General features: G+C 32.4%; 1 protein-coding gene across 1 annotated transcript; it reads right to left on the reverse strand.

The window, feature by feature from the left end:
• Positions 1-139: 139 nt before the first annotated feature.
• LOC103445432 (GDSL esterase/lipase At4g28780) lies at positions 140-4,685 on the reverse strand. Its single transcript, XM_008384440.4, has 5 exons — positions 4,182-4,685; positions 3,949-4,076; positions 1,679-1,921; positions 854-1,106; positions 140-539 (listed from the first exon to the last, which is right to left on the reverse strand). The coding sequence occupies exons 1-5, from the start codon at positions 4,429-4,431 to the stop codon at positions 307-309; spliced, it is 1,107 nt and encodes a 368-aa protein (XP_008382662.1). The 5' UTR covers positions 4,432-4,685; the 3' UTR covers positions 140-306.
• Between the last annotated feature and the right edge of the window lie 7,425 nt (positions 4,686-12,110).

Consider the following 12,110-nt stretch of genomic DNA (forward strand, 5'->3'; position numbering starts at 1 on the left):
TTATCAACCGACAAAGGAGGAGAAAATAAAACTTGAGACTTCCTTCAATAACATTGAGAAGAGAAGTAACACTTAACGAAGCTTAGCATAAGACCAGCAAATATAATGCAGTCGAATTGTATGGCAAGCTATGAGACAATTTGCATAAACAATGTAATTAATTAAGCTCTTACATCTTAAGTTCCCATGTCAATTATTGACAAAGCCAGAACATATAAGAACACTACATAATCATTACAAAATAGCATAATACAAGCAGGTAATTAACCACTATAAGAGGTTAATTAATTTGTAAATTAATACTAATTAGGTCATGGAGTCCAAGGCCATTATGGTGCTTAAGTTCATTGGGTTCATGTACTTGCTAGACCCGGACATAATCTGCTGCACAATTAGCCTGGTTGCTTTCTCAGTTGGATGGAAAGCATCCCAAAAAGCATAGAGATCCCTGTTTGGGCACAGGTTTGACAATCTATTGCACTGTCCCAACCCATTATAGGGTCCTTGTCCACAACATGCCACTTTTGATGTCACAAAACCTGTCAAAGATGAATCAAATACATTACTTTCATAGGCTAACCAAATATTGATTAAAAGACTCTAAACACTCCGTTTGGTGGCCAAGACCAGACACGATTGGAATTGAGTCCAAGTCAATTTTGTGTAAGTTATATGTTAGATGAAACTAACTTGAACGACACTATATGTTGAACTATCCTCTGATTTAACTAGTCCTTATCAACATTTATCAGTTCATTGAGCAACGATCGAGGCATTAATCTGAATATAATTGCATGGTTGAGTTCAGACTGAGCCATCAAACAAAGGGTTCTTGAGGGTTATGGGGACAAACCAAATTTTTGGGGGTCGGAAATGAAGTCCATGTGCATATCAAATGCATTAGCAGTGATAAAAATATCTGAACCGAGCTGCTTGTTGAGTCCTTGAACCATCTGGACGAGTTGTGGGTTGAAGATTGCTCCTGCATTTTGTAGTTCTGGGTTGCACTCACCATTTTGACTCCTCTGGGCTAGCTCAGATGGAACACAACCCAATGGGCCCGTACCAGTTACCAATACCTTCCGGGCACCTAATTCGTATAATCTCTGCATGTAATTTACAATATTGCAACAAAACAAAAATAAAATAAAATTTCACGTGGTGTAATCAATTCGTTCATGTTATAACATATGATTAGTAAGTAATGATAATATATGATAATATTCCATTACCACACAATAATTTATTTAAGTTCTTGTGTAGAACAATTTCCTCAATAAATAATGTGACAAATTTTACGTGGAATTATAAACCAATTCTGCCAACTTGCGTTAATTTCTCATACATAATTGTCAAATGCACACCACATGAGAAAGTAAATTTGACGAATTTCATACAAATAATCAACATAAGTGACATATATACTTAGTTTGAAACGATTTACAAAGATTAGTCATTTTCACACTCTCATTTCTTCTTGTGCACTTCACCTCTCTTTTGATTTGTTATGGCTTAAAAAATAAAATAAAGAGTGCATGTGGAGAAAAGAGTCTCCGCAAATCACTTCCCTTACAAACTACAAGAACCAAGTTCAGTACATTTAAAAATATAGGAACGAAAATGGAACTTTGTGAAATTTACAGGGACTAAAAACGCGGTTTAACCATAAGTACATTACCAGGAGAATTTTTCGGTACTCGGAGATGAGGTAACGGGAAAAATCGGGGACGGAGTATTGCCGTGATCGTAAAGAGAAAGGTTGGATGAAATAGTTGTTGACGAAGTCATTGCCACCAAGCGTTATGAGCACAAGTGCATTGTTCACCAGCCGTGTTGCCTGCTCGGCTCCAACAAGTGCAGTCAGCCGTTGCTGGTATTGTTGGAAATATTCAAACTGCATGGAGATCCTTATTATGGTAATCTGCAGTAAATAAAAAGAACACAAACACAATTAACATTACAGATTAATTAATTAATTAACAATTATACTTGTCATTTAATAAAACTCTCACAATATTTCGAGTTCTTTTCCTAGCAGAAGTCAAATAATTCTTTTTTTGGCAAAAGCAGAAGATAAATATAGGCAACAATAATAAGGATAAGACTTATTAGCCAAAATGATCATTGAGATGTGCATAATTTCTCACTTCGATCCTTGAGATTTGAAATCGATAGAATTGGTCTCTGAGTTTGTCCACAATCAATCATTTTAGTCATTCTGTGAAAAATCTTCATATAATAAGGATAGAATGACAAAAATACCCTCAATTTTGATAAAATCATTTTGGCCTATTATTAATTAAATTGAGAGTAATTTTGTTATTTTGATCCTTATTTAACATAATTTTTCACCCAAGGACCAAAATGATTGATGGTGGATAATCTCAAAGACCACTTCTATAGATTTCAAATCTCAAATACCAAAGTGAGGAGTTATACAAATCTCAATGACCATTTTAGGTAAAAAACATAAGGATAATAAAGTATGAAAAGTCTCAATTATTGTAGAAACACTCAACTAGTTGTCGTTATACCATACGCACGCGTGCTGGACTTGCAGATTGCATGCAACAATGCATGACATACATTACAAATTTACGGTGATTATCATTTTATACTCTGATGAAAAGATGATCCGTCACACATTTGATGGTTAGAAGAGATGATGTTTGACAAAAAAAAATTACAAAAGAATTTTCTCAAATTTTTTTTATTGATTTCATTTATTTTTCTTTTTGGTTTCACATAGAAAAGGTTGTTTAGATATAGACCCTTGTAACTGATATTGTCTAGACAAAAACCCACCTCATATTAAACATCCAAATAAAATCCAAAATTCAAATAGTCTGCCATGTTGGCAAATAAATGACATATCCTTATAAAATATTTACAACTTATGCCACAATGACCTAAATATGTCAATAAATATTATTATTAATCACCTTCAATTATGCTAGCAATGAGCAATTGAGCTCCTGTTTTAAAACCATGTATTACAAACTATTTACCTATATTTTAAAAATTCACTAATTTCCCTACATTCTTTTGATACAAACTAATTGACCTACATTCTTTTGACACAAACTATTTACCTATATTTGAAAAAAAAATCACTAATTTACATACATTCTTATGTTACAAGCTAATTTGTCTGCATTTTTGTAGTACATACTAATTTACATATCTACTTATTAATTTACCTATACAAATAATACTGTCATATTATTACTTATAATATCCAAATTAATCATATACATTTTTTATTTACAATATCACACCTATGGGGTAGGTAAATTATTTTTACAGGATTTCTATTCTAAGTGAGTACTAACATATAGATAGGTAAATTATTTTCTATGGAAAGAAAAAAATGCAACCATTATTTTGTATAATTTTTTTACAGAAATTATTTTTGTCCATGTTTCAACGTAAATCACCATAATATTTTTTTATTTATATCATATATTGCATGCTAATAAGGTAAGCTAGTTTCACGATAAAACAATTTTTGGTAAAAAAATTTGAGAAAAAAAAGCCTAATCAAATAATAGGTTATTTGACATTTAATTGCATTGAAAATAATAAAATGCAAAATTTATTATTAATTATAAGTCAAACCTAACCCACGTTACACTCTATGAGGGTATTTTAGGAACACGAGAATTATAAAAACTGACATACCAAGCTTGTTAAGGAAATTTGCTTAGTTGGACTCTAGTAAATGGGGTTTATGTCTAAAAAAATAAAGAGGATGGGTTTTAAGTGAGAGAAAATAAGTTTTAAGGGGAAACTCTCATTTTCAGTAGTTTCTAACTTAATTAACCCATAAAGTAGAGCTAGCTAGCTTGAGCATAAGCTATAACTAATTTCCTCTTTTTAGAAAATAAAACTTGTTACAAAAAAGTACTAATTAGAAAATGTGTGTAATGTTCTTGTGTAGAGACTTACAAATTGAACCCCGGTATCGTTGAGGATTCCAATTCCTGCAGAAGCAAAGTTGGCTCCAATAAGCAGCTTTTCTCCTGTGAGCTCACTATTCAAATAGGGCAACACGCGTTCAGATCCAATTTGCTCACCTATGTATTACACATGTCACATGATTCATGTTGGTATATGAAAGAGAAATGGGGGAAATGTAATTCAATTAAACTAGCTAGCTAGATCGATGGTGATCATAGTACTGATAATGTCGGGGAGGTTTAAGCCGTTGGAGAAGCGGCCGGTGGGGCGGTGGGTCGGAAAATCAATGCCGTAGGGAGGAGAGTCGGCACGTGCAGTGGTCGCTAAGTAGTTGTTGTTGCCACTGTCGACGAGTGAGTCCCCAAACACAAAGAAAGCACGAGCTGCCTCGGCTTCAGGTGCAATTGCCGCCATTGCCACTATCAGAGCGACAGCAGCAAAGACCTTGCAGCTGGGAGTTGTACCTGACATATTGCTCTCTAGGTTAAGTTCTCTTCGTTGAGGCCAGGTTGGTACGAATGGTTATGGCTTCTGATCAGTTCCAAGAGTTGTACCTTTATATAGAGTTTAAGTTGTGAAAAGCTGCGGGCTAGATTTTGGAGGTTCATGATATGTAATTATTAATTGTTTTGTTTGTTGAGGCCATGGAAATAAATGAGCTATTTTTTATTTTTGGTTATATTAGAAAGTTTCAAATCCTGAACGTAATGTATTCTTATCTATCACAATGCACACTCTCACTATTAGGTAATCCCAATATGAATATGACAAATTATGCATGCACCATAATATACTTTTCTTTGTGAAATTAATCACCAAAAATACAATTGCAGTCTATGTGAGGAAAACTTAGATGTAGCTTGGTTGTATTTTTATCTCACATCACGTGAATCTGCATATACATCGGAATCTTGCAAACTTCTCTCTTTTCACTTGTAGAGTTGTGTTTTGCATGTTCTTATTAAACCATTTACCTGTTTTTTCTTCGAACGGCGAACGACTACCATTTCTTTGGACAATAGATTCTATGAAAACAAGACTGCTGCTTATAAATTTGCAACTAATGCTATTTGATTTACAAAATAATGAAGTAAAAGGGCTGACTGTTGGGCAGATTGTAATTATGGCTTGCTTGGTGTACTATGCATCTGTGGTTCTTTTTACAATGAGTAATGCTAGGGATACTCAATTTGGAGATTAAAGGACATGGAAGTTGATCGGATTGGTTTATTACTTAAGCGTTGATGGACGTGCTCATTTTTATTGGTGACACATCATTTAGTTTGCAATTTTAGTCTCTAAATTGAGTCTCCCTAGCATTACTCTTATACAATTATCAATAAATAAGTTAGATTGCATGCAGGAAGATATTGTTTTTTGCAAGATATATATTAGAAGTTCATGACCCCTTGGCTGATTGTTGCGGCCCCTACGTAGTCTAGACCGAAATATATCTTCAAACGTTATTGAGCTTGTATTTTCTCAGAAAACAAATCCATGCAGAGGACATATTTGAGGGGATTTTTTTCACTTTAATTTTTGTTAAGATGCTATCTGACAGCCTGACATGGTAGGAATAAGTCCTTTTCAAATGACAACGTAGTTCTCACACTTTTTTGTGTTCTGGAATCTGGAAACGTGCAATATTTTCAGTCGATACAGTGCCAACTTAGGGCGCCATGTGAGAAACATAAATGAGCAGGCTTGTAGTAGATGAAGTCCTGGTTTGGGGTTGCAATGACTTAAAAAGAAAGCAGTTTGAAGGTAGTTGGCAGATCAAAAGAGAGCTGGTATTTTTTCGAAATTGTAGAGACCGACACAAAAAAAGCGGAAGCATGACAGAGTGCTGCTTCTAAAAATTGGCTTTTTTTTTCTTTCCAAAGCATGCGGGTGCACAATGAGTTTTAGTGAATCTTTCTAAATACCAGTAACAGAGTTCGTTTTTAGACCATCTCCAACTTTTGGGGATAAAGCTTAAAATTTTAAGCCATAACTCAGAAACTATTTTTCTACTTCAACCCTTTTAGACCATCTCCAATCTCTGGGGATAAAGCTTAAAAATTTAAGTCAGAAAATTTTAAGCTATAACTCAGAAACTATTTTTCTCTTCCAACGCTTATAGCTTAAAATTTTAGTTTGAGATTATTAAATAATGACTTTAGCCTAATTTTTTTTTGATAACTTTTTTGAAAATAAAATTTATGTAGACTATCCTAATTTATTTTTATGAACATTTTAATCTAAAAATATTTAAATTATGATAAGTAATTAAAAATCATACAAATACATAGGTATTTAAAAAGTTTTAAGTTAAATTTGATTTAAATGATTTTCTTAAATGATTTTATACGTTATATTTAATTTTGAGCCGTAAAATCGTTTTTTTTTTACTATTAGATTTGATCTCATTTGATCATAGCCATTAGATTATAAGTAAAAAAAAATGTTTGAAATATGACAGTTTTGTGGGTTCAGAATAATTTAAGCCAGACTTAAATCCTGGGGGGAATTTAGCCCAGATATATATTTTCTCCCCATGGCTTATTTTTGCCCAATGGTTGGAAATGGTTTGGGGGGGTTTTAAGGCTTATATTTTAAGCTTTATCCCATGAGTTGGAGATGATCTTATGGCTTAAAATTTTAGCTTGAGATTATTAAATAATGATTTTAGCCTAATTTTTTTGTTTTGGTAACTGTTTTGAAAATCAAATTTATGTAGATTATCCTAATTTATTTTTATGAACATATTAATCTAAAAATATTTAAATTTCGTAAGTATTAAAAAATCATACAAATACATACGTATTTATAAAGTTTTAAGTTAAATTTGATTTAAAAAAAATTTCTTAAATTATTTTAAACGTTAGATTTAATTTTTGGCCATCAAATCTTTTTTTCACCCTTAGATTTGATCTTATTTGATCATAACCGTTAGATTATAAGTAAAAAACAAAATAAGGTTTGAAATATGACAGTTTGGTAGATTCATAATAATTTAAGCCAGGCATAATTCCTGGGGGAATCTAGCCCAAAGATATATTTTCTCCCCATAGCTTATTTTAGCCCAATAGTTGGAGATGGTTTTGGAAGGGGGGGGGTTTAAAGCTTATATTTTAAGTTTTATCTCATGGGTTGGAGATGGTCTTATAACAAAAGTCTAAACGCGAAATTCTTGCTATAAATCAAATAAGAAAACATGTATAAAATAAATGTTTTATATTAATGTAAGGTTCAGGGCTACAAATATTTGATATAGAATTTGAATCCTCTTATTCGATCTCCGGAGTTGTCAAGTGTAGGTATAGGGTTGTTGATCCAAGGGTCATAGAGACTTGGCCTCAAATGAACGGATGCCGCAAGGATTAGGCTAGTGGCGATGGAAGAATTGGCATGTGTAGGGGTGCTTGCTGGTCCTTCACGTGTGTGACGAAGAACACATTGAGCTTTATGAGCCTTCTGAGTGTTTGAGAGTGTTTGGGGGCTTGAGAGTTTGAGCGTCCGGTTATGAGAATGAATTTCTAAGGGCTTACTTTGTCTTGGAGTCTCGTATTTATATGCTCTTAAAGTCTTGTTTGTGGCTTGATTGTGGATTTGATTAATTGATGAAAGAACAAAGAGTTGATTTTGTGGCTTGATTTGTGATTTTGACTTCAACAAATCATCTTTGATTTAATCAAATAAATCAATCACAATTCATCCTAATTGGCCATGCTTGATTTAAATTAAAATTAATCAAAGAGTTAATAAAAGATAATTTCTTAATTAATTTGCACCAAATGTCGACATGTGTCATTCTTGCTGACTCGTCTAGTTTTGATGAGTCGCGTTCCATGTGTACGACTTGTGAGACACCGTGCATGTCACGTAAACCCTAACATGACGAGATTTAATGTGTTGGTGAGTCATTATTTCATCAAAATTTACGTGTCTACAAAAACATATCTTAGGAAGCACAAAGCCATTCAATCTCCATTAATAATATCCATTGCAGTCATCACAACTGAAAAAATTCACCCATACGGTTGGAGGCCTAGAGTAGTCGTCGTCTACACAGCGAGGTGTTCACTACTACAAAAAACACTTTGCGCGACGAAAGTTTGGTCGTGCATGGTTCGTCTTGCAAAGCTTGTGACGATAGAGTTTGTGCAACAAAAATTAATCTTCGTTGTGCAAAGTAGCTTTGTGCGCTGAAATATTTTTAATTTTTGTTTTTAATTTTTTTAATTAAAATAAATTAATTTAATATTTTGCGAGACGAAATATTTTGTCGCGCAAGGTTTTTTACTTTTTGTTTTATTATTTCTCTTATATTAATTGTTTACGCAACGAAATATTTGGTAATGCAAGATTTTTCAAATTTTTACCTTTTTAATTTAATTTTATTGTATGATTTAATTTTTTTAATTATCCAAAATAAATTTAATTGTATAATTTATTTAAATTGACATATTCAAAATAAAATTACATATGAAAAATAGTGATCAAATTATCCAATATATATAATATATTCAAAATGTACACATATATTAACAAAGTACAATAATAAAATTCTAATACAAGTTTGTTGTGGTGGTAGTGGTGGGGGATATGTTTCAATAGCGTCCTAATCCTCAACTTTAGCCGTCAAAATCTCGACGACTCGCTACAAAAAAAAAGGTCAAATAACAGAAAAATAACAAAAAATAATAACAAAAAATTGGCATAATCTCCCCTAAAATTGGAATACCCCAAATCCGACCCCAAACTCCACTCCTCATCTTATACTCGACCCCAAACCCCGCACCAAACTCAAAACTAACTCCAAATACACATATTAATGAAAAAAATTTAAATTTGGGGAGAATATACCTTTTGGCAAGATTGAGAATGAGAGAGAATGAGAGAGAGGAGTGACTGTGAGAGAATTAGAGGAGATAGTGAGAGAGAGATGAGAGAGTGAGTGAGAGTGAGAGATAGTGAAGAGAGATTAAGTGAGAGGAGTGAGTGTGAGAGAGAGGGTCGGATTTGGGGTGAGGGGAAAAAGAGAGGAGAGGTAAGAGTAGAGAAAGACATTGAGAAAATGATGGAGGAGTTATTTTGGTTTTAAAGCCGTATCACTTTGCCCGACGAAATATTGGTTGCGTAAAATCTTAAAAAATTTATAAAAAAAAAAAAATTCCTGCATCCCATTTTTTGGTGCCTGCCCAAAATTTTAGAGCTTTGTGCGCCGAAGTGTTGGTTGTGCAAAGTTTGCGCAACGAAGTGTTGGTCATGCAAAGTTTTGCCCGACAAAAAATTGATCACGCAAAGTTTTGCCCGACAAAAAATTGGTCACGCAAAGTCTTTTAAAAAAAAAAACAATTCCCACATCCCATTTTTTGTGCCTACCCAAATTTTTAGAGTTTTGCTCGATGAAAAATTGGTCGTGCAAAGTCTTAAAAAAAATAAAAATTCCCGCATTCCATTTTTGGCTCCCGTCCAAATTTAAGGATTATGCGCGACGAAATATTGGTTCATCGCGCAAAATTTATAAAAATAATTTTTATAAATAATAAAAAAGAAAATAATTTTATTTTACAATTTAAAATATAAATAAATTAAAATAAATAAGGTTTAGGTGACCAAATGTGTATTCGTCAGGCAAAGAAAATAATAAAAATAAAAAAATAATTTAGTTTAACAATATAAAATATAAAAAAATAAGTAAATAACGGTTAGGCGACGAAATATTGATATTCGTCGTGCAAAATTTTTTAAAAATAATAAAAACTTATGAATACAACTTTATTTTAAAATTTATAGTATAAAATAAAATAAAAAACAAAAATAACTTGGTTTGCTCAACGCATGTATACAACTACACTTATATGAATAAATGAAAAATCACGATTTAACGGTTATTTTAACTCCGATTTTGATGATTTTTACAGCTACACTCATTGACCCTATATGAATACAATGAATGAATTCAATCTTCAATTTAAAATATTTACACTAATGGATACCACAAAATCTTATGTTATAATTAATGAAAGTATAAATAAACTATAAATGTTAGTAAATATATTGTTTTGATGGGAAACGCATTCTACGAAACTAGTTTCAACGATCTAACCACCAAACTTGTTTGTATATACTTCCAGATCGCATATGCCAAAAATCGCAAAAAACAGACATTCAGAGATCAAGTAAAGGGACAAATCGTTTCAATGGTTAGAAACGAAAAATCACGATTTAACGGTTAATTTAACTCTAATTTTGATGATTTTTTACAGCTAGACTCCTTGACCCTATATGAATACAATGACTGAATTCGATCTTCAATTTAAAATATTTACATTAGTGGATACCACAAAATCTTATGTTATACTTATTGAAAGTATAAATAAACTCTTAAGTATTAGTGAATCTATTGTTTTGATGGGATACACATTCTTAGAAACTAATTTCAATGATCCAACCACCAAACTTGTTTGTATATACTTCCAGATCGCATACGCCAAAAATCGCAAAAAACAGACATTCAGAGATCAAGTAAAGGGACAAATCGTTTCAATGGTTATAAACGAAAAATCACGATTTAATGGTTATTTCAACTTTGATTTTGATGATTTTTGATCGCTACACTCCTTGACCCTTTATGAATATAATGAACTAATTCGATCATCAATTTAAAATATATTTTTTCTAACAAAAATCCGATCCGAACTACAATAATATTTTTTTAAACAAAAACTAGATCCGAACTACAATAATAAATTTAAAGCTACTTAATAAATATATATACCGTTCAAATTCTTAAGTGTTATACAAAATAAAAAACGAAAAATAAATTGGTTTAGGCGACAAAATATTTAAATTACGTCGTGCAAAGATTTAAAAAAAATATTTATTTGATTTTATTTATTTTTGTAAAGACTTTGCGCGATGATGTGTTTTTCGTTGCGCAAGACTTTGCTCAACGAAGTTTAGAGTTTTGTTGCATAATGTGACTTTGGGCAACGATGTGTGTTTCGTCGCGCAAGAGTTTTTTTTTTTTTTTTTACTAGTGTGTTAGCTGTCCCAACCCCTTCCCTCTCTCTCTCTTCTCCCCGTTCTTTCTCTTTCTCTTTCTTCCTTCCCTTTCATCGGCTCCCTAGACCACTAGCAAACCTTGTCTTCCTTCAAATCAGATGTTGCGAATTCTTGGCGACTTGTAGTGGTGGGCTCCGACAATGAGTGCAGGGGACGAGATCTGACTGAGGATTCTTTATTCTGAGCTATGTGAGATTGGGGGTTATGAGTTTGGGATTTGTGGTATGGAGTTAGATTGAACCTCTAACATAGGAAAATTATTTTGGAAATTTTCAATCAATTGAGAGGTTTTAGATTTGATTCTCGCCAAAGACGAATTTGAATCACATTATTGCTAGCTCAGTGTGAGGCTAAGCACACCTTCTTTTTGTAGATAATATTGTATGTCAAAAAAAAGAAATTGATACCAGGGAATTTGTTGATGCTGAAGACGACTAGTACAACAAAAATGATAGAAAAGGCACCTAATAGTAATCCACTGCACCTTCCAAGATTTTAACTGAAATTTTAAGATATAATTATGTTTTAAGTATTTTTAATGAGTGAATTTTATATGCCAAATAATTAATTAATAGCACATTCAAAATTATTTTTTTTTGTCATTTTATATAGTCGCAACTGTTTACATAAAAATTTATCAAAACACTATAACTATTATAGGCCTATTTGATTGAACGATTTAGGGTTTAGAGAAAGAGTGGGAGCCGGCTATGGTTAGAAAGAAAAGAGAGTGATTTAATTGTGAGGTGTGTTTGATTCACCCCATTGTGCCTTTATTTATAGTAGTAGGATAGGTAAAAACCTTTCCCTTTAGGATTACAACATTTAATAGGTAATCTACTCCTAATAGGAATATAAGATACATTCCTAGATTCCCTAGGATTTACACAATCATATTCCTATTCTAAATATGATTGCAACACTCCCCTTTGAGTGTGTAAATACTCAACAAACCATCGCATCAGATATTCAACAGATAAGGTAGAATAGTTGATGAAGTCATCGGCACAACAGGTGATCACGAGTCTCAAATTTATTTGAAGTATGCATTTGTAGTAAAACTCACAAAACCTCGTTATGGTAAAACCCAAGGTATG

The sequence above is a fragment of the Malus domestica genome, chromosome 10 (genome assembly GCF_042453785.1).
Source record: "Malus domestica chromosome 10, GDT2T_hap1".
NCBI lineage: Eukaryota > Viridiplantae > Streptophyta > Magnoliopsida > Rosales > Rosaceae > Malus > Malus domestica.

What these genes read in the sequence shown, in the direction of transcription:
- LOC103445432 (XM_008384440.4), bottom strand. Translation starts at nt 4,431, where the DNA reads ATGTCAGGTACAACTCCCAGCTGCAAGGTCTTTGCTGCTGTCGCTCTG. An exon ending in ACGATACCGGGGTTCAATTT is followed by an intron (nt 1,922 to 3,948) that starts GTAAGTCTCTAC and finishes TATTTACTGCAG; the next exon opens with ATTACCATAATAAGGATCTC. An exon ending in AGTACCGAAAAATTCTCCTG is followed by an intron (nt 1,107 to 1,678) that starts GTAATGTACTTA and finishes AATTACATGCAG; the next exon opens with AGATTATACGAATTAGGTGC.